Source organism: Spermophilus citellus (assembly GCF_964194105.1).
Source record: "Spermophilus citellus genome assembly, chromosome: 6".
Lineage (NCBI taxonomy): Eukaryota > Metazoa > Chordata > Mammalia > Rodentia > Sciuridae > Spermophilus > Spermophilus citellus.
In genome coordinates, this window is record NC_138187.1 from 133,152,845 (window position 1) to 133,175,898 (window position 23,054).

The following is a 23,054-nucleotide window of genomic DNA, read 5'->3' on the forward strand; positions in this document are numbered from 1 at the left end:
GCATTTCCCTGGCCTGGGAGCTACTGGGGCTTCGTGAGAAGCTGATTGGCAGCCAAGAACTGTCCTAGCTCAATTGTGGCCATGGAGTGGGCCCTCCATCAGGGCACAGACAAGAGCTGGAGTGAAGTACTGTGAGCATGGATAGGGAGGTGGCACACGATGGTCATTACTCGTGGCCGTTGCCCTCCCTTATGTGTCCAGGGACTGCACATAGCTCACCACTATAAGGGGCAGGTACGGGTGCTTGACCAAGGCTGGTCAGAGGCGGTTTCTGTAGTCAAAGCCGCACTGACCGAGTGAAAGGAAGAAGGGCGGAGGGAGAAGGGATTCTGCAGAAGGAAGGAAAGAGGGAAGAATAAAACCCTGCCTCCTCTGCCTGCAGCCGGCCTCCCAGGCCTTCCGTTGTGTTTAATTGAAAGGAGGCTCACGGAGCAGAGGCCAGGGCACTAATGAGAATGGACTATGTGTGTGACCCTGTCGCTTCTTCCTCTTACTTAAATGCTGCCGCTGATATATTCCCCCACACACCCCACACCCTGCACCCCTCCCCCCACCCAGCCTCCACAGGCTCCCAGCACTGGGTCGCAGACCAAGGTCTCTACGAACAATAGCAACCAGGCAAGGCCATCTCCCAGCTGCTAACCTTTAATTCTTCATTTTTTTTTCTCAGATAGTGGCATTTGTTCAAGACAAATCCCACTGAAGGGTGATGTGGCTCCTCCAACAAAGACCAAGGCCTCTCTGACTTACAAGGCCTCCTCCTAGCCCCAGCCCACTGCCCCCTCCCCTCCTAGGCATGTCTGAGCTCTCTTCCCTCCTGTTGGGGCAGGACAGTATGTCTGGTGATTTATCAGACCTTTACTGAGTAGCTACCATGTCCTGGGTGTAACGTAGAGTCTGAGGAGTCTGTAATGTCAGTACAAACCAGGGCCAAATTCTCAGAATTAGGCAAGGGACAGGAAGAGGAAGAAAGAAAGAGGAAAAGGAAAGCCCCTTCTCCTCTGTGCCCTTCGGTGCTGTTTCCATGGAAAGCTGGACCTGCAGGAAGCCCAGGACAGGGTACCGAGGACAGGGTAAGGCAGGTTCTGCAGCAGATTGAGTGAATCTTGCTAGGACAGGCTCTGGGATGGAGGTGGGCTCTGGGACCCCAGGAGCACATCTTTCCAGGAGAGCTCTCTTCCATCTAGTGTTCCCAGGAGGACAGGTCTTAGTTACAATGCAGGTCTCCAGACAAATACTCAGGAACTCAACTGCTGCCCTTTCCCACCATCTGTAAGGGTGGAACTTCAGCAGCAAGAGGATCGGATGGGAGAGGGCTGGCAGTGCCTTTGAAAAGCCTAAGAAAGTCTCTGTGTCCTTCTCCCAAAAGGGATCACTCACAACAATGACTTCTGATGTCCTTCAGGCAGGGGGTGTGATCAAAAGAACCTTGACCTTGGCCCCAATTTACCCCCCTGTTCATTCCTAAATAAATTTGCTCATTTATTCAGGGATTCATACTCTTTGCCAGACACCGGGCTTATGTTTAAATCTCAGCTCACCTCTGAGCTTCAGTTTATGTGTTATATGGATTTAATTGTAGCTGTGTTTCAGGGGTCTATGAAGACCAAAATGAAATTATATGTGTAGAGCAACTAGCCTAGAATCTTAAAAATATTAATTTCTTCTGCTTTCTCCCTGTAGTTCTCCAGAAAGACATTTCCTCCTTCTGATCCTAGACCCTGCATCCTGGTTGTCCCCTTGCCCCAGGACAGTCACTCCTGGAAGACACTGTTCTGTTGAAGTTGATGAAGTGGGAAGTTGGAGAAAGAGGGGCAGGTCCAAAGTCCATGTAGCAGGCCGGGCAGAAATGTCTCAGGAGGGTGAAGTCTGAGAACTTCTTGTGAGGCTGGCTGCAGGCTGGGAGATGGGGGAGAAAGCAAATTCTCCCGCAAGGACGTGTTGCTTAAAGTGGCTGGAGATCTAAGAAGTGGGAGGTGGGAGAGGGAGGGAATCTTTCTGTATCTTGATTGAAGATCAAAACAATTTCTATTCTTGCAAATTCCCTTAGAAATACAGCCTCCTGAGGACTGGGAAAGGAATTTATTTCTTCCCAAATCTTACCAGGCAGCCTGGCTGGAAGCCATCTGGCATTGGCCCCAGCTGGAAAGTTATGGAAGAAGCAACAGTGCCCCCCAAGACACGACAGCCACAGACACAGGGAGGTGGGTCTGTCAACTCCTGTGCTTGGTGACTCCACAGCCCAGGAGCATCCATGAGATGGGAAGGGGCAGCCAGCCCTCTCTGCTCTCCCCCAACAAGTGGGGAGCTGCCCGGCCAAGATGCATGGCCTAATTCTGTGATGCTCAAGTTTGGGGTTTATGGGAGATTCACAAAATCCCCAGAGAAACACCGTATGTCTGGAACACCATTTTTATTCAAGGAGTTTGGGGAAGGGCTACAAAACATATTTTGCAAAAATAAACTGCAAATTTTGCATTATTTTTTAACATCAAATATGAGATTTCCACTTGAATGGCTGCTTTGAATCACACGCCTTTACTACCTGAAGTACAAACTCCTTCTCTCCTTTTCTAGAAATTTCATAAAGAAGTATGAACAGAGCCTTTTTTTTTTTAAGAGCTAGTTGTTAATTAAGCAGGACTGTCCTAAATGTCACCACACCCAACCTATACTGAACACTGAAGTCACCCAGTTGATCAGCAAAAAGGAGACCTCTGCAGAGATTCTGTATCTTTGACCAGGAGTGGGGCCAGATATGGGTGTTTTCCAGAACAGCCCCACTGGCTCTGATATGCACCCAGGGCTGGGAGCTACCTCTTATATTGAGGGCTGTGCCATCAGAAACCTAGACCCTTTGGGCCTGCCTGCTAGATCCTCAGCTCTGATTTTTCTTGCTAATGTCAGATATGTAGCCTGATTTCTTCTCCAGGTGCCAGTGCCCACATTCTTAACTAAAATCATCTTTCTGTAGATTTGGGGTCCTCCTCTCTATCCCACCAACCAATTTCCAAACAGACACCTAAGAAAGCATTTTATAAGCATCTATCATATGCCAGATGTGGTGCTAGATACTTCTTATTGTTCTAAAACTACCCAGGGGCCATCCTCATTCTACAGATAAAGAACCTGAAGACCAAAGAAATTAAGGAACATGCCTGGTATTTCTGGGATTGAAACCTATTCTGTCTGACTTAAAACTCTGTTCCCTCTCAAGACAATGGCCATGCACTGTCTTCCCTATACCCCTTCTTCCCACTCTCCTTTTTAAAGCGGTTTTCTTATTTATTTGTAATTGTTTAACTGTTGATTTACTACAGGTTCCATACAGAAGGAAGCAGATAATTAGAAGAAACTAGAGTTCAAGAACTCTCACACATTACTAGGGGTCATTATTGCTGGTCTTCATAACTAATGGAGCTAGATCCCAGTCCTTAGACCTTTGGATGGACCCATGGGAAATGCTACTGGTTCTTGCTTTGAGGAATTATACCCATCCATCCCCAGGTAGGAGCTAACCTCTTTCTTCAGTCCAAGAGGATTCAAATCTACTGCTTAGTTGGTTTTTATAACCTCCCTTCTCTCCACTCCAAACTTGATTCTCTTTTTTCTTCCTTCCTTCCTTCTTTCTTTCTCTCTCTTTCTCTCTCTCTCTCTCTCTCTCTCTCTCTCTCTCTCTCTCTCTCTCTCTCTCTCTCTCTCTCTTTCTTTCTTTCTTTCCATGGCTGGGGATTGAACCCAGGTCCTCATGCATGCTAGGCAAGGACACTCCACAGATCTACATCCCCAGCCCCAAACTTGATATTTTTGGGGGTGCTGGGAATTGAACTCATGGGTGCTTTACCAGTGAGCTACACTGCCAACCCTTTTTATTTTGACAGGGTTTCACTACGTTTCTGAGGACCTCACTAAGTTGCTGAGGCTGTCCTCCTACCTCAGCCTCCTGAGTAGCTCAGATGACAGGCAAGTACCACCACACCCGGTTTTATCTTTCATTCTTTATCTTTATTTAACTAATGATTAGAAAAGGCCTAATACAGGACTGGGAATGTGGTTCAAGCGGTGGTGCGCTCACCTGGCATGCATGCGGCCCGGGTTCGATCCTCAGCACCACATACAAAGATGTTGTGTCCGCCAAAAACTAAAAAATAAATATTAAAAAAAAAATTCTCTCTCTCTCTCAAAAAAAAAAGAGGCCTCATACAACTCTTTTTAAAATGCTTGGAAGCACAATGATATTGCCACCCTTCCCCAGGAAGCTAGCAATTTCCTATAATAATTTATTAAAGGCCACCACTTGGCAGGCTCCATTCTACGAGCCTATTTTTTTACTCATTAAGTTTTCCCAACAGCTCATGAGGTTAAGGTTATTGTCCCCCATTTTATGAATGAGGGCACTGAGTCTCACTGATGTTTATAAGTAATTAGCCCAACTTCACAGAGGCAGTAAGTGGTAGAGCTGAGCTTTGAACATACACCTAGGTCCAAACACTTGTTCTCTCATTTACACTGGAGATTCCATATATAGCACACTGGTTAGCAACTGAGACTCTAGAAGGAAGCAGACTTAAGCTTGTAATCCTAGCTCTGTCACTTAATTACCATGCAGTCTTGCCAAAATTAATGAGCCTTTCTGAACTTCCGTTTCTAATAAGGTATTGACAAGACCTTTAAGGGTTGTGGTGAGAATCTCAGAAATGAGAGTTGGTAGTTTAGGACTCACAGCTGGTCTGGTCTCGTGTGATTTCTATGGAAGCTTCTTGGGAACTGCTCTGTCTTCCATTGGTTCTCTTCAACAGCCCCAGCACATTCTGAGGGACACATTAGTTCCTGGCTCATTTCTAGAACAAAGGTGATTACCATGTATTGGGTCACTGAAGAACCAAAGGCTCCAGGCTCCAGGTTTTCCGCTCTGCCCTCTCCCTCCTTCCTTATTCAGCTATCTCTCCCTGCACAAACCCCTGTGCCCATCTCAGATCCATTCACGCTTTCCAGAAGGTGGCTTTCTAGAATTCATCTTGCCATCCTCATGTCAACAACATCAAATTTGAAATAAACTCACAGTAAAATAAGATAAGCTGTCTAGTAAGAGACAAAGGGGGTTCTCTGTCTTATTGTGACACTGGGTTATTAAAAGGAGGTTCTGAAGCCCTCCATCCATCTCCGAGAACTCAGAACTTGAGGTCACCCTACTTTTACCATTGAATGAAAACAAGTCTTGAATCCAACATCTTCGTGGCTCTCATCCTTCTGGAAAAAGGAGACTGTCCACCATTAGGCCTTCTAATGACCCCTCGATGCCAAGGGGATAGGGAAAAACATTTCTCTTGGAAACTTTGGGAGAGCATTGTTGGGTGCCAGTGTCACCAAGACTTTCCATTGAAATATCAGACTAGTTAAAAATCCCTCTCTGGCGTCAAGAATTCTCAGGATGGGCCAGCAGCAAGGGCTGGATTGTATTACCATGATCTCTCAACTGACCTCTTTATACCCAACTCAAGAATTCTTACTCCATCCCTGGGCTATCCAAGATCAAAGCCTGTGTCCTAAACAAAGGTTTGGGGGGGTGGTAAAGGAAGGAAATGGTGGCCACAGGAGCGTCACTGTGTCTTTGCCGGTGGGAACTTGAGTCAGAGGCGCTCCATTGCTCCCAGACTGGGTGGGTCCAACGTCAGAGGCAATCTCTTTTGCCTGGTGGTTGTGGCTTAACCTGCACTTTTCTGGGTAAAGAGGAAATAGCAGTGGCCTGAACCCCTGGAAAGTCTAATTGGCCTGAAGGCCTAAGGGTTTCCTGGCCTAGTTGGTGGTGGTTACTCTCCACCCAGCATCGATTACTGAACACAGATAGACTCTATTGGGAGCCAAAAATACAAGTCATGTCATGACCCTTTACTGACTGCCAACAAGGTTCCAGGCAATCCCCAGCTGGGCAGAGTGGGTGCAGAAATGAATGACATGGCCTCTCTCTTTAGTTTGCTTGCACCTTAGTGACCGAACAGCACTGGCTTGACACCTCCCAGAAAGCACCCGTGTCCCAAATGGACCTTCTACACATGTGGACTTCCTTGACAATCTGGGGGACATCTGTATCCCAAGTTTGGCTTCCACATTAAAGCCAAACTCTGAGGACCTAGATTCTAGAGCCAAGGAAACAGAGCAGCAGGACTCAAAATGGACTTTAGAACCTCCTCTGGAAGTCAGAAAAAGGAACTTTTAACAGTGATGGTTGCCTGGAAGTGCCTCCTGACCTGGTCCTTATCGTCCCCTCCAGCCTTCCTTCTCCCAGGCTACCTCGAAGCAGGATGAACAAGAAAAGACCTGGTACAAATCTCACTACTTAAGAAATGATCAACAAAAGCCTCCATATGGAGACATCGCCTGTTTTGGTGGAGCTTGGTTGGACAGGATCCCAGTCAATATTTGGTCCCCAAACTCTATGACTTTTATTGTTAGTCTATGCAGTATTACTCAGCATGCTGGAATTTTTAAAAAATAATAATGAAAATAAACATCCTTACTCAATGGATGGGTTTGACCAGGCTATCTGGGCCCATCTAAGAAGTGTCCACCAGACACAATTGTCAAAATGATGAGAAATTTGTCCGAATTGTTCATAACCACTTTCATAATGAAGTTCTTCATTTTACTCTTGAGTTCGAAGCTTGCTGCTTATACACCTGCTTCATGATGAGCAGGCATTATATTGAAGCCTGGTGTCCCTAATGCTTAGGACCTTGCCTGACACAGAGTAGTTGCTCTTCTTTATTAAATTGAAATGAAATGTGTGGAAGGCCAGGAATGGATCCCTGTATTCCAGTCCCCTCTCAGCTTTACACTCCCCACACTTGAAGCAGCTCAAGCCACAATCATTAGTTGAGGGTTATCTTAGTGAAGTTCTACCCCTGATAGCAGGATGGTCATCACCCGCCCTACCCTGCCCACTTTGTAGTCTAGAGTTATAGGAAAGTGTGTGGACTTTGGAGTCATGCAGACCAAGGATCAAATCCTTGTTCTACCCCTCACCCTCATATCACTGAGCCCCTATTTCCAATGCAAAATAACTACTGAGTTCACTATATGGGAAAACATGAAGTAAATCACCCAGATTCCAGAAGGTGGTCAGTAAAGCCTTATTTATTTGTGTTTTTTTTTAAGAGAGAGAGAATTTTTTATTTATTGTTTTAGTTTTCAGTGGACACAACATCTTTGTTTGTATGTGGTGCTGAGGATCGAACCCAGGCCGCACGCATGCCAGACAAGCGTGCTACCGCTTGATCCACATCCCCAGCCCAAAGCCTTATTTATTATGTTTCATCCTTTCAGAAAACTCTTCTTATCTCCTTATGAGAGTGGGTCCCTGGCCAGGACCTTTCTGAAAGTCTAATTCATATCAACAACTCAAACCTAGTACAGCAACCCAAAGTACCATCTACCTTGACCCTTCTGGAGTCTTCAAAGTTAAATCACTTGAGGGTATCTCAATTGGTAGTTATTTAAATAAAGGGTGTTTAGTTGAGGATTGAGGGGAGCACTTAGGTCACTGGGTCATCTAAGGTACCAAGATTCTATGTGATCCAAATTCTAATGGTTCTCAGATGTCAATGCCTCAATGCCAAGTTCAGATTCATATATCCAGCTCCCCGTATGCATCTCCATTGAAATGCCTAACAGGCATCTCTACCTTAGCACATTTAAACTAGAACTTTGGTTTTCTGCCCAACTCTGCTTCTCCCCATCTTTTCCATGTCAGACAATGGTACTATATCACCCATCCAGTTACTCATATTAAAAATAAGGAATTGCCCCATGCAGTGGCACATGCCTATAATCCCTCTGGCTTAGGAGGCTGAGGCAGGAGGATCTCAAGTTCAAGGACAACCTTAGCAACTTAGTGAGGCCCTGTCTCAAAATTTAAAAAGGGCTGAGGATATGCCTCAGTTATTAAGCTCCCCTAGGTTAAATCCGGTTTTTAAAAAAATGCAAACCAGATCCCATTGCTTCCCCTGCTTAAAACAGGTTGTTTTAAACATTCAGAATAAAACTAGATCCTCTTCATGGTCTATAAGTCCCTTCATGGCCCATAAGTCCCTTCATGGTGTGTAGATGCTCCTCACTTGTCTCACCCAATCTTCCCCTGGCTCTACATTTTAAAATGGGTATGGCAGTCATAATCGCCACCATAGAGTGAGCCCCCGCTAGGTGCCAGGTGGGGTGCCTCATCTGCCTCTGATTCTTCTCACTACCACCCCTGGAAGTGTCACTACCCATAAAACGATTGTGAGTATTGAGAAAAAGTGTGTGACCATGGTAGACAGTTAGTGATGGACAAATGTTGGAATCCCTGCTTTTCCATTTATTCCAACGGTGGAGTGGGGTAGGGGTGCAGCTCAGCAAAGTCCCACTACCGGGGTAGGGGTGGACCCCAGGCCGCGGTCCTCACACATACTCTCTTGTCCACCAGTCCAACACCGACCTACAGGGGGTGCGCTTGAGCCAAGAAGGGCGAGTACTGTCTGGCTGGGGGACCCGGGCTGCTGAAAGAGTTAAGATGCCTCTTTGCAAAGCCAGGCCTTCCCCCTCCTGCATCTGCCTTTGTGGGCTTAATGAGAAATCCAGGCGCTTCATAAGAGACTGTGCAAATAACTTTGAGGGCGCCACTAACTCATCCAGCAGAAGGAGACCCAGGGCTGCCAATGCTTCAGGGAAGATAAGTGAGTGGAAAGGAGGTGGTTTTTATAGCCTCAGGCGGACAGAAAGATTTTGCCGCGGTCGAGTGTGAGCTCCGCCCCTGCAGCAGAGCTGAAAAAGCCAGAATCCGGGCTCCTCGGCCCCTCTCTCCATGATATTTGATTAGGAATGTGGGGGCGGGCCCTGGCCTGGCTCAGACGCGCACACTCTCAGTAGCCACCCTGTCTCTCTCTCTCTCTCTCTCTCTCTCACACCTTCTCCAACCCAAGGAAGCCAGACACAGAGACTTGATCACTCTGAAAGGTTCAACTCGAGGTAAGTTTAATCATTTTACTTTGGGTTTTTCCCGTTGTTATTTCATGAAAGAAATAAAAGAAAAAGACAGGAGTGGGGATAAGTAGGCAGGGAGAAGTCACTCCACTCCACCTGGGCCAGGACCCCAGGGATGCTGCAGAGGGGCAAAGGAACAGGAGGGACGGGCTCCTGCATTTTGCATTTTTCCTATAGCCCCCTTTCTGGGTGTGGAGGATCTCCAACTCACTGACATGAAAAAGTGAGGGACCAGATGTCCACAGAAGCTACTTCCCTGCTCCATAAACTCTACCACTCTGGGACTTGGCACTTTGAGAGGGTAGACTCTGGGTGTTCCTGAAACATCGCTTAGAGAGGGGTTGTGGTACCTAAATGCTGTTGGAGGGGGACAAATTTTGTGGAGAGAGAGAGAGAATATGTGTGTGTGTGTGTGTGTGTGTGTGTGTGTGTGTGTGTGTTGCTAGGGTGAAAGGGAGAGAATAAAGAGAAGTACTAAGAACAGGCCATGTCCAGGGAGCTATGGAGTGAGGTGGACCCCACCTCCCCAGGTTAGGGCATGGCTTCTGGTTTGACTTCCTCAACTCTGATAGGAGGGAAAAGGCTCCCCCAGGGTGGAAACATGGAAGAACATCAGAAGCCCCTGAGTCAGCTGCCCCCAACTCAGAAAATGTCAGTGCTAGAAACTGTACCCAATGAACTCGGAGCACAGGAGGGTCTCCTGCATTGTGAGAAAGAACATGAGAGTATAAACCTGAAGCAGCAGCGCTGGGAGATGGGGTGGGGTGAGGACAGGCAGAAGGTCCTCCAAACTCTTCCAACAGCTGGGGTTCTAAGGAAAGGCCAAAGTGGCACGATGCACAGCCCCTGGAAAGCTGGGTCTTGAAGAGGAAGGTGGCTCTCATCTGCCAAGATGCCCAGTCTGGAAGAAGGAGAAATGAGACAGAGGCTCACTGTGCCAGCCCTCCAGACAGCCACCTTGGTCTTGGGGCAGCCCAAAACTGTGCATGGAAAAATGTGCTCTTGGCAGTGGGCCGCTCCATCCGTCTTCTCTCCGGGCCAGGTCCAGGGACCAGCCAGCCTGCCCAGGCAGTGGGCAGTTGGGTCTACTTCTCAGAAACACTGTGGCTCTTTGTTTGAAGCCTGCGGCTTCCTTGGGATGAGCCAGAGTGCCCATTCCTCTGAGGCCCAGGAGCTGAAGGGATGAAGCAGGCCTCAGGAACAGAGAGGTCTGGGAGGAACGATGGCCAGTAGGTGGCTCTACTCCTCTCTCCTGTCCACACTTGCTAAGCCCAGCAAGGCTCAAGGTGGGTTTGAGAGATACATGTGTCTCTTCCAAGTCAAGAAAGGTTCTAAGCTTTCTCTGTCCAAGTGTGACACTCTGGAAGGTGCTATGGCCCACAGGGGCTGTGCAGGACACTAGCTGTAGGTAATTGGGGCTGGGCACACCCAGGCCTGATGTGCTATCCCTTGGTCCCTCATTGTCCATACCTTTAATTTCCCTCTTAGATGACTCCAGACCCTACATTCCCCCCCCCCGACATCTGCCCAGTTCTCACCCACAAGCCCAAAGACGACAGGCTGCCCAGCAGAGACCAGGGGAGAGGGGGATATAGAGCCTGTAAACTAGGTGTCATCACCTGGAACAAGTAGCTTGGGATAGGAGACCCTGTCCTATGTCACTTTTCCTTGGCATACCCCACGTCTCTGATCCATACTCCAATTTCCAGTGTTCCTCAATCATTTCTGTTGACCTCATTCCACTCCTGCATAATCCCCACGGTGGACCATGAAGCGCGCTCACACTTCACTAGGTACCACACCGCAGAGGACAGAAAAGCCAACTCACTCCAACCCCATGCATTCGTTCCTAAGTGCCACACCCAGTGCTAGTGTCCCCAGTCTGGAGAGGATTTGTAACTGTTAAATGAAGTCCAGGTTACATGTGTGGCCACAAACTGCTAACCAGAGAGAGTTTTCTCACCCAGCAGACTGTGACTGACGATGGCACTTTGGAAGGTGGCCCAGGCCTTGTGGTGGCTGAAGTGGGACGACACTCCTCCCCAGATGTTCAGGACCAGTAACCCCTGGCCTGTCCCAGACACTGAAAGATCTTCCAGAAATAGTTCAGATCTTCCCCTTTGATGTCGCCAGCCCCTTCTGGAGGTTTCTTAGAGAAATGGAAAGAGCCAGGGGGCATTTTCCTTAGACTCTTAGGAAATGTTATTTCCCCAAAGAGTCTAAACTGGATTGAGGCCTGAAGAGCAGCCTACGAGTACAGACCCCCTGCATTTGCACATGTATGCACATGCCTACACACACACACACACACACACCACACACATGGAATGTTGGGGCCTTTCCAGATTCCCTAGCAGAAACTTCATGGTGCTAGAAGCCCCTGCAGACCTGCCCCTCCAAAAAAATACAGCCCCCATTCACATTCCTTCTAACCTCAAAGACTGTTTCTGTAACTCTATGACCAGGAGCAATACACCTGGCTCACCCTAGACAACCAGATTCAACTGGACCAAGTGCACAGAGCCGGCCTAGGAGGGGCAGGGCTCCTGCTCTAGGGCATTTGACACTGCGGTCACATCTGCACAGCTCAGAGCCTGTGGCTTGCCTGCCATGCCCCGCTGCCTCCCTTCGGTCTTACTGAAGTCTGCTTGCTCTCTCTCTTCCTTCCCGCAGAGACAAAATGCAGTGGGTCTCCCTCCTGCTGCTGGCAGGGCTCTGCTCGCTCTCCGGGGCTCAGTATGATGAAGACTCCCACTGGTGGTTCCAGTACCTGCGCAGCCAGCAGTCCACCTACTATGACCCCTATGAACCCTACCCTTACGAACCCTCCGACCCCTACCCCTACCCCTACGGGGTGGAGGAAGGTCCAGCCTATGCCTATGGCTCTCCATCCCCACCAGACCCCCGTGACTGCCCCCAGGAATGCGACTGTCCCCCCAACTTCCCCACAGCCATGTACTGTGACAACCGCAACCTCAAGTACCTGCCCTTCGTGCCCTCCCGCATGAAGTACGTCTACTTCCAGAACAATCAGATCTCCTCCATCCAGGAAGGCGTCTTTGACAACGCCACTGGCCTGCTCTGGATTGCTCTCCATGGCAACCAGATCACCAGTGATAAGGTGGGCAAGAGGGTGTTCTCCAAGCTGAAGCACCTGGAGAGGCTGTACCTGGATCACAACAACCTGACCCGGATGCCAGGTCCGCTGCCTCGATCTCTGAGGGAGCTCCATCTTGACCACAACCAGATCTCACGGGTCCCCAACAACGCTCTGGAGGGGCTGGAGAACCTCACGGCCTTGTACCTCCAACACAACGAGATCCAGGAGGTGGGCAGTTCTATGCGGGGTCTCCGGTCCCTGATCTTGCTGGACCTGAGTTACAACCACCTCCGGAGGGTGCCCGATGGACTGCCCTCAGCTCTCGAGCAGCTGTACCTGGAACACAACAACGTCTTCACTGTCCCCGATAGCTACTTCCGGGGATCACCCAAGCTGCTGTATGTACGGCTATCTCACAACAGTCTCACCAACAATGGCCTGGCCACCAACACCTTCAATTCCAGCAGCCTCCTAGAGCTCGACCTCTCCTACAACCAGCTGCAGAAGATCCCCCCGGTCAACACCAACCTGGAGAACCTCTACCTCCAAGGCAACAGGATCAACGGTGAGACTTGGGGGGAGGGGCTGTGCGGCCACTTCACTGGAAAGACCTATTCTGAGTGATTGTGGCATGCAAATAAAATAGGCCCAGGGGAACCAACCAATGAAGCAACCCGAAAACCATGTCATAGCCCTGCAAAATAGTACACTCATCCTCAACAACAGCACCAAGATCTTGCAGTGGGGAGCAGGTGGGGCAGAAGATGGCCTCCCAGGAGAGGCACATTTCAGCTAGGGGTGGAGAGGTCTGTGGGCAAATGTTGGAGAAAAGCAGGACAAAGCTATTCTGGGAAGGAACCAGTACCAGTCATTTAACAGGTATCTGTAGGGGACAGCCAGGAATGCCCTCCTGAAAGGAAAGGGTCATAGATTCAGGAGCAGTGAGAGATGAGTTGGGAGAGGTTGGGAGGGGAACCGTTCATAGAGAAGGAGACCTAAGGTTGACTTCCAGTGTCCACCTCGGGAGAGCAATTGGCTGCTAAGAACCCGGGTTGCCTGCCTGTCTCTCCCACCAGAAGAGGGCTGGCTGTGTTTCCCCTTGACTCACTGTTGCCGCCATAGACGGGGACTTCTGTTTTGGTGTTTGTTTTTTAAATCTAACAGCTGGTGGACAGAGCTGAATATGGCACTTGTTCTGGCCAGTTCTTCCGGGAGTCCAAGGAGCCCCTGGTGGCAGGGCAGAGGTCCTCCCTGGGATAACATGAGGCTGACCACTGCAGAGCCTGGGGGGCAGAGGGCAGTGCTTGGTTTATAAACACTTCTCTGCAAATGCCTAAGGGCAGCAAAAAGGCTGCCTTTCTACCTGCAAGAACTAAAATATTCATTTCCGATTGAATTATCCAGTTGCCTTTGGGCTCCCTTCCTCTTACCATCTCCCTCCCTTTCCCAAAGTGCTTACATTACCCCAGGGCCTCTGATGTCTTCATCTCAGCTGGAAGGTACTGAGCCAGCATTTAACCTCCCTCCCTCTCAGCAAAGCCCTCTACTCTCCTAAAGGGGGGACTCATTAATGACCACTGGCAGAGGGCTTTGAAGTAGAGCCTGCTGAGAGAGAACAGCACCATCAAAGTTCAGAGAGAGAAGAGTGGGCCTCTCCCTCGCACCCCTTTCTCCCCCTGCAGATCAATCATTCAGCGAGATGTGAAGGGCTGGACAGTCCTCAGGGAGAGACGCCTCCCTCCGAGGGCAGTAAGGGAGGTGGCAGCCCAGCAGGCAAAGAAAGTGAAGAGCTGTCTGTCTGGTCCTTTAGTTTGAAGTGCTAGACACCATCATGCACATTCCAAACTGGTTTTTATTTGGGGGAAAAATAATGGTCTCTCTTTCTCTGGGGGCTTCTTACCGCACCCACATTCCCGGCTCTGACCAAGGGCGGGGTTTTTTACCATATCTAGAAGGTACGCATGCGCAGTTTTGCCGCCTTCACATCCTCCCCAGCAGTTGCTACTCCTTACCTGCCTCCCATTCTGGATCCAGGAAGGATGTCACATCACCAATGTCACACTGTATGCTGTACTTCATCCAAGTTTGACACTGAAAATGTGACATCAAAGAGCAGCTGTCCTGGAAAAGAAGCAATTAGTGCCTAACCAACAATTAGAGAAAGGTGGGTAGGGAAGACTTTGTCACAGCATCCTGTCACCTCTCTGCCTTCATGCAGAATCACATCTGCCACTGAAATATAAGATGGTCCGCCTCTCCCAACACTTGTTAGAAAATAGAATTACTTAATGAGTGTCCCTAAGGCCCTACAAGCAAGTCCCCTCATTCAGCTGGGCATGGCGTGGCGCATGCCTGTAGTCCCAGTGACTCAGGAGGCTGAGGCAGGAGGATTGCAAGTTTGAGGCCAGCCCCAGCAATTTAGCAAGGCCCTAAGCAACTTAGTGAGATTCTGTCTCAAAATAAAAAATTTAAAATGGGGTGGGGATGTGGCTCAGTGGTTAAGTGGCCCTGAGTTCAATCTCCATTACCCAAAACAAGAAAGTAATTTCTCCTTTTAGACAACCTAAAATTTTCAGCATTTATCCCAAGTCTCTTTTTGTGCAATTTGAGCTTCCTCTCCTTTACTAGTTATTGTTTACTGTTGTTCCTATAAACAAAGTGACTCATGCCTAATCCTTAATTTTTTTTTTTTTTTTTTTTTTTTTTGAGATAGGGCCTTGCTAAATTGCAGAGGCTGGCCTCAAACTTGTGATCCTGGGCTTACAGACATGTGCCACACCCAACCTCAGCCCCTCTTTAAATTTTATTTTGAGACAGGGTCTCACTAAATTGCTCAGACTGTCCTTGAACTTATGATCTTCCTGCCTCAGACTCCCAGGTTGCTGGGATCACAGGTATGCACCACTACACCCAAACTTGGCTCATCTTTCTTAAATTAGTAAATTGATATATGTAAAATGCTTGATCTAGAACCTAGCACATAATTTAAACCAATACATAGTAACTGTTGTTAGCTTTTCTTTTTGCTACTTGGAAGTTGACAGGTACAGTTTTTGTTGTTGCTTTTTGCATTGCAAACATGGGGAAACTGAGGCTCAGAGAAGGAAACTCGTCTCTCAAGATCAGCCAGATTGCATAGAGTAGGACCTTGAATTCCTACCTTCAATATCAAAGGACATCCAGCCAGGCACCCTTGAATGAGAATGGGAGGAATCTCACTCTGACCCAAGACCATGAACAGGAAGCCAGGTCCCCAAGCTGCCCCCCCCCCTCCTAGGGGAATATGAAGGATATCTCCCTGCACAGCCAGCCAGGGACTTGGGGTGATGACAGTGAGATCAAAGTAGCTCTCTGAGGGAGGGTTTAAAGAACTCAAAGGCTGCAGGGAATAAAACAGGGTCCTCCCCTCCCCACTCCCTCCCACCAGTATCTCCCTCACTTTTTCCAGCCTGGCAACCGCAAGGAAACACAGCTCAAAATGTTTTTCGGAAGCTTTGGGAACCAGGGGAGCAGGGAGGGTACAGGAGGAATTTGGAAAGACTTATGTCAGTATTTAATCTGAGCTGGAAAATGTCTACCAGGGCCTGCTCACAGAAGCCCTGTCCTATCCATGGCTTGGGGAAGACAGAGGGGGGCTCCCAGTGCCCAGAGTGTGGCGAGACTCTATTATACTGGGTGTCTAGCTTCCCACAAGTATGTCCCGTATTTATGTACCCACAAATGGAATCCAGGATTTTAGCAGACAGTCTGAGGGCTCCAGGCTGGGAAAGAATATCACTGAGCCACCAGCTCAGACACAAATAGAACTGGAAGGGGATGTTTTAGCTGGGTTCACCCCCTCACACACACCCCTGTAAACAGACAACATAGACCCAAGGGCAACCCAGACTCTGCCTGCTTTCCCCCTTAGTCTCTTCCCTGCATCCAAAAATGAAACATCCCAAAAGTATTCCAGATCTCCTGCCCCTCTGGGAAGGGTATTTCCTAGTCTCCTCCATGGTTCCCAGCATCTGATTTTTCTTTGGGCCTGGATTGTCTGTCTTATGTTTGTGGTACAAGTTCATTTGGTACAAATTCCCAGCTCATCTTGGTCAGTTCTTAACAAAGGCCAGGAAGAGTTGATTGTGCTCATTTAAAAACACTTTTCTTCTGTAATCCCAGCAGCTTGTAAAACTGAGACAGGAGGATTGCAAGTTCAAGGCCAGCTTCAGCAATTGAGCAAGGCCCTAAGCAGTTTAGTGAGACCCTGTCTCAAAAACAAACAAACAAACAAAAAAGCTTTCTTCCAAACTGGTGAAACACACCAATAATCCCAGCAACTCAGGAGGCTGAGGCAAGAGGGTCACAAGTTCAAGGCCAGCCTCAGCAATTTAGCAAGGCCCTAAGTAACTTAGTGAGTCCCTGTCTGAAAATAAAGAATGAAAAGGGCCGGGGATGTGACTCAGTAGTAAATCACCTCTGGGTTCAATCCCCAATACCAAAAAAGAAAGAAAGACCCATTTTCCTCCTCAGCCTGCTGTCACCATACCATCTTCCTTGAAATATTCCTTTCCCACCCAAAACAGCCTCCAAGAGGAGCCCCCAAGTTTGCCCAGAGGAAGAGGATTAAAAAGCCTTTCTCCTGCTCCTCCTCTGCTGGCTCCAGATTGACATGCGGCTCCTGACACCTTTGCAAGCTGAGGGAAGCCCCCGACTCCCAGTCTGTGCCCATGTCACCTGCCCAGACCCCTTGGGTGACTTCACCCAATTCTCCTTTGCAGAGGACAGAACAGTCTCCTGACCCTCACCCACCACACTGAAGTTGGCCCTTAGAGGTGCTGGCTGCGTTCCCAGGGACTTCTGCTGTCCCTGAAGCTGTTCTGAGTTCTTGCCTTGTTCCTTTCGAGTTACTGGCTCAGTAGACTGGAGACAGAAGTGGCTATCCATCCAGCAGGACAACCTGAGGAAGAACTAGCTTGTCCACCAGAGGACAGCCGGAGCCAGGTTGTGGAAAGAATTGTTATAAACAGAACTATCGCCAGGCACAGTGGTGCACGCCTGTAATCCCAGTGGCTCAGGAGGCTGAGGCAAGAGGATCATGAGTTCAAAACCAGCCTCAGCAACTTAGTAAGGGGTTAGGCAATTCAGTGAGACCCTGTCTCTAAATATAAAAAGGGCCTGGGGAAGTGGCTCAGTGGTTAAGTGCCCCTGGGCTCAATCCCTGGTACAAACAAAAAAAAAAAAATTATTACGTGCTTTGGGGGGGGTAAATCCTGACAAAGGGTACTTTCAAGATGAAAAGAAGAGGTGGCTTGTAATCTTAGTGAGCGCAGAGGCAGGTGCTTTGACTTTGAGGTCCACAGCAGCAGGCGCACTGGAGTTCACCGCCCTCTTGAACCTTAACCTCGCTCACCCTCTGGCAGTGACCTCCTCCAAGCTCTGGCACCAGACACGTGTCTCTCAGCCCAGGATTTCATTTCTTTAATTTCCTGCCACTTTATCTGCAAAGTGGAAGGAGCTATTTAAGATTAAAGTCCTTCCATTTCCTCAGTCTTCCTTCTCAGAGCAATTCAGGACAGCCCTCCCTCTCCAAAAGCCATCAGGAACCTCAGAGTGGCTGCAGCTGGTCTTTGGCTACTTCTTTGGTCTTTGCTGCCCCCTGCTGCCTACAGATAGGAGGGGGGGAAAAAAAAAAAAGCCCTGTCAGGAAGAACTCTCAAGGACATAGAGGGCCTGAAAAGTACAGACTGGGGGTTGGGGGTGGGGGGTCGTAGGTGGCTGAGCTGCAGAAGCAGACATAGCTCCCTGCCCCCAGCTCTGTCCCTAGTTCCGTCCTCTAATGGTGCAGGTTGATAGGACTCCAAGACTGGGAAACGCCCACCCCCTCCCCAAGTTCCACCCCTTGCGTCAGAAGTCTTATCTGAGTAGCTTCAAAGAAGCCATCTAACCTCACCGCACATCCTGTCCCTGACCCGGGCTGCCCCACCCCTCTTGTTCCCCCAGAGTTCTCCATCAGCAGTTTCTGCACCGTGGTGGACGTCATGAACTTCTCCAAGCTGCAGGTGCTGCGCCTGGACGGCAACGAGATCAAGCGCAGCGCGATGCCCGTGGACGCGCCGCTCTGCCTGCGCCTCGCCAGCCTCATCGAGATCTGAGTGGCCCTCGCGCTGGGCCCTGGGTGTACAGTCCCCACGTCCCCCACTGCATTTGGCTTGATGGTTTGGTTTGGCTTTTGCTGGAAGGTCTGGGACAAACATGTGACAGAAGTCCACGGGCTCCTCTTTAGTCTTCTTCCCTGTAGGCAGCAGGTAGTGGGATGGGGAGGCGGCAGGCAGGCTTCTGCTGAGGACCTAGGTAGAAGCTTTCGGGACTCTAGGGACAAAAGGGGCAGCAGGGGGAGTAGTCCCTGGAAGTTCCAAACCCAAAATAGTCTCACTCCTCTTGAGTCTCTCTGATGACCTGATGTTGTGGAGCTTCAAAAGTTACTTGGGCCCAACAGTCTGACTCTCTGGGAGCAGCACTTGACAGATCTCTGCATGTGCTTAGGCCAGCTGCGCAGTTACTCGGGGCTCCCATTCATTGCTCCTCAAAATATACCTCTTGCCCAGCCTCCCCCTCCAAACTCCACCTCATCCACTCACCCTCTTTCACAGATGCCTCCTCTGTGCCTCAGGAGACTCCAGGGCTTGTGGGCATCTGCCCAGCAACCTGTGGAGAGAGCCACACTTGTCTGAGGTTGAATGGATACCGAGAGTCACTTCTATGCTTTCCAGCCTCACCCTTTGGAAAGCCACCAGACCAAGGTCACTGCCATCATGAAAGCATCATGACCTAATGCCAGGGGATACAGAAACCTCTGGCTTAGATAAACGTACTGAGCTATATTTTAGCAGCTGAGCAGCTCTTTAAAGTCAGATCAGATTTCAAAGGAGGAAAGGCCAGAATGATTATCATCATCATCCATACCAGGGACAAATGCACTGCAAATTGGCTGAACTGAGGGGCAGGCCCAGCACTTTCATTCTGGCCCCCTCTCTGCATCCCTGCTTGGATATTTATCCTCAATGGTGGAGGCCATGTGGTTTTCAAAGCTCCATAAAGCTAACTGAGCTCTACTTTGATCCAAGCAGGGAGGTTTTATATACTGATGGGAGTCTTCCAACCAACCCTGGACTTGCCTGCTGCCAGGAGGATGTGGTTGATCTGTATTAACTGATTTGTCCCAAGGCCAGAGTCAAAAGCACCAGCACTGCTGGAGATGCTCAGTGTGGTCCCTGAAGCCCAGGGCTACCTCCAAACATGGCCCGTGCTGGGCACGAACCCTTCTGCTTTCGCATCTCTGAGCTGTGCCCTCATTACAGAAGATGCCCGTTGCTTCACAGCTTGGCTGGAAAGCAATTAATTCTTCCCATCTCTGAAAGGTCACGTTGTTTGGGCCTCACCCACCTGCTTTTAAGGGCACATTGGGATACAGCCATTTGGGCAGCCAGAGGCAAATACCAGTTAAGAAGCATTAGCCTGAGTCGGACCCCCATTAAGATATTGTTACATCCCTGATTCTGTGTATGCTTGGGAGCTGCTTCCCTGGAAAGGGAAGGGGGATGCTTGGACCATGTTCTTAGCTCCAGACCCTGAAATCCACAAAAGCCAAACCAGCTCATTTCAGCCAGGGATCTCTAATGTGAGGACAAGGCTGCCCCCTGCCCCAGGGCTCTCCAGAAAGCATCTGCATGTGGACACCATCATGTCCCTATAAAGGATCCTTGTTACAGGAAAAGCATGAGTGGTGACCAACCTGACCAATAAAGTTATTTTACGATTGCATCTGCAAGGATGGAGTCATTGGAGGTAGACTAAGTGTTTATCTTAGGGGAACCTAGTGGAGTCACATAGGTCTTGGACTGGATGAGCTCTTTTTTATCTGTTCTGTTTGGGGCAGATTCAGATAAGGTTAAAAAAAAAATAGCCTGTATAAAAAACTCTAGTTAACAAACTTTGTATTCTGGAAGTTCTTCTTTAAGTCTAACTTCAGCCCTACTATCTACACATCCCCCTTCCTTTGGTACCCAAAAGTTAAAAAGCAAGTTAGTTTTTTTTAGTCATTTTAGCATTTTTCTCCTTCAACCCAGTATTCCAGATCTGGTGGTCCTGGGTATTGTTGTCTTAACTGCTGCTGCCCTCTAGTGGCTACTCTGCAGAACTGAGGGCAGCCAAGCATAGCAAAACCTTTCATCCTCTCAATGCATATTTTCTTAATGGCTTTTAGATGCCAGCTGTTGTGCTAGACTCTTAAAAAAAAAAAATCATATAAGTAAGGAGAGCAGACTCGGATTTCACTGTCAGGACAATTCACTATTTTCTTTTTTTTTAATATTTTTCCTTAGTTGTTGATAGATCTTTATATTGTTTATTTATAAGTGGTGCAGAGAATCGAACCCAGTGACTCACACATGAAAGGCATGTGCGCTACCACTGAGCCACAATCCTAGCCCAACAATTCATTATTTTCTAATAGAGAAATAATTCATATTTGCTAAGCACTAATATATACCAAATTCTTTGCCAAGTACATTTGAATGCCACAACTCCATCTTGAGCTGAAGTCCACTGGACTGTAATTTTCTGAAGCCAGAGTTAGGCAGGAATGTGTGTGTGTGGAATGACCAGAGAGAACCTCTAACAATGACTGCAGCCTGTCTCAGAGGACAGTAAGTAAAGCTGAGGACCTTGGAGCCCCCTACAGAAAGGGACCACGTGGGGGAAGAGACAAGACGAACAGGAGGGGCTACCCACACTATGAGGAGGAATCCTCTGTCTTCAGTTTTGCGGCTTAGCAGCTTCCCTGATTTCCAAATCCAGGGCTTCATAAGAGAGAAACAAGAGTCTACCTACTGTCCTTCAGACTAGGGCACCTCTTTGTCTTTACGCTGCCATTTAATCAATAATATGTGCTAGAGGCTTTCCCTACATCACCTCATCTAGTGCTCCTCACCTCTCTGTGCCAGAGGCACTATTATTTCCACCACTTTACAGATGAGGAACCAAGGCACAGAAATGCTGGGGTCACCAGTAAGGAAGCATCAAGGACAGGCTCTGACCACCAGCCACCTGTCTGCCCAGTTGGTCTGGGTGGTCAAACAGTTTCTACCTGTGAAGATCCTACTATTACCTGATTACTAGGGCATAGAGGAGGTTTAGGGGCAGATAGGCTGTTGCAAATCAAAAGAGACCTTCTCACCAGGTGGCACATGCCTCTAATCCCAGCAATTTGGAAGGCTGAGGCAGGAGAATCACAAGTTCAAAGCCAGCCTCAGCAACTCAGTGAGGCCCTAAGTAATTTAGCAAGACCCTGTCTTAAAATAAAAAAAAATAACCTGTAATCCCAGCATCTCAGGAGGCTAGAGGATTGTAAATCAAAGCCAGACTCAGCAACTTAATGAAGCCCTGTCTTAAAAAATGAAAAGGGCTGGGGAGGTAGCTGAGGGGTAGGAGCACCCCTGGGTTCAGTCCCCAGTAATGCAAAACCAAATGAATAAATAAAATGCACCCTTCATCAATAAGTGTTGACTGAGTGCCGCTGAGCAGGCACGGAGAATAGTACAGAGAACAAAGCAAACAGTCCCTGACCCTGAGGGATTATAGTCTAGCCCAGGGGTGGACATTGGACAAAAGAAAAGAAACCCCACACTGGGGATCACGTGTCACATACTGAGAAAGGTCTGGGAAGGAGATTAGCTCAGGTCTGCCCAAGAACTCCCGAGAACCTGATTAGACTCTCTGAGACGTGAAGGGAGGTAGGCATCCAGATGAGGAGGTGGGAGACACCACCAGACAGGGAGAACAGGGGACAAACACCTGAGTGCAGAAGGAAGCTTCAGACACACTAGACAAGGAAAGCGGCTGGGACCAGAGTAGAGGGAGAGAGTTTCAAATGGTGAGCTGGAGACATAAGCAGGGATCTCATATTTCAGACCCAAGTACCGAGAAATTTTACCGACACCTTCCCAGCCCCACGACCCAGGGTCTGCTGCACAGGCGGTCTCACAGTTCCGCCTTTGGACCACTAGAGGGCAGCATCTCATCTCACACCATCCAGAGTCTTTTCTCAACCCTTTGAAGGTCTCTTTCCAAGTGGGCTTTTCCCCAAACTACTCTGAACAGCCCCCAGTCCCACCAGGAGGCATCCTATGACCGGGGACTGGTCTCCTCTGTGTGCTGTGACTTGCTGTGACAGGGCTGTGAAGCCTATGGACTTCTCAAGAATATTTTTGTTTTTTAATCCTGGGAATGAACCGAGGGGCCATTAAACACAGAGCCACGAGCCCAGCCCCTTTGGTTTGATGGGGTCTCCCTAAGTTGCTGGCCTCGAATTTGCAATCTTCCTGCCTCAATCTCCCCAGTAGCTGAATTTACAGGCATGAGTTACCGCAAAGGGGCCTCAGAATGTTTTAAACACATAAGTAAAATGCATAGGATTAAAAGAAAATCAGTTACATTGGACCAGTTACCAAAATACCAAATACATAAACTTTTTTGATAGAGTAATATATATTTCTTTACCAATGCAATAAGTAACAAGATCTAGCCACAGGTCTAATTAGCTAAAGTCGTTTCAAAGTATTGACCAGTACAAATTATATTTTGAGGTGTTTTTAATAACGGCAGCATGATGTAAAAGATGTCTTGGATCTCAAAACTGCAAGTACTACTAATGCTGTTGTGGTTCATAATTGAAGGGAATGCTAAATTTTAGTTCAATGAATGAAAAAAATGTATTTTCTCATCCAACTTCATGGATCCTCTCTAAGCCCAAGTAGCAATGTGGATCAGAGAGGGAAGGCAAGAAGAAAGGCAACTCTTGAGCTCTCTTCCTTGGGAGCATAGCTCCATAACTCAACCTTTATTTTCCCCCCAGCTTCCCCCCACCCCCGGCTTTTTTTTTTTTTTTTTGAGACAT

The 23,054-nt window shown here is 48.6% G+C and overlaps 1 protein-coding gene across 1 annotated transcript; it reads left to right on the forward strand.

The window, feature by feature from the left end:
• Positions 1 to 8,725: 8,725 nt before the first annotated feature.
• FMOD (fibromodulin) lies at positions 8,726 to 19,921 on the forward strand. The gene is made up of 3 exons (XM_081297012.1): positions 8,726 to 9,003; positions 11,692 to 12,683; positions 18,101 to 19,921. The coding sequence occupies exons 2-3, from the start codon at positions 11,699 to 11,701 to the stop codon at positions 18,250 to 18,252; spliced, it is 1,137 nt and encodes a 378-aa protein (XP_081153138.1). The 5' UTR covers positions 8,726 to 9,003; positions 11,692 to 11,698; the 3' UTR covers positions 18,253 to 19,921.
• The last annotated feature ends 3,133 nt before the right edge of the window (positions 19,922 to 23,054 follow it).

What these genes read in the sequence shown, in the direction of transcription:
- FMOD (XM_081297012.1), top strand. Translation starts at nt 11,699, where the DNA reads ATGCAGTGGGTCTCCCTCCTGCTGCTGGCAGGGCTCTGCTCGCTCTCC. An exon ending in CCAAGGCAACAGGATCAACG is followed by an intron (nt 12,684 to 18,100) that starts GTGAGACTTGGG and finishes TTGTTCCCCCAG; the next exon opens with AGTTCTCCATCAGCAGTTTC.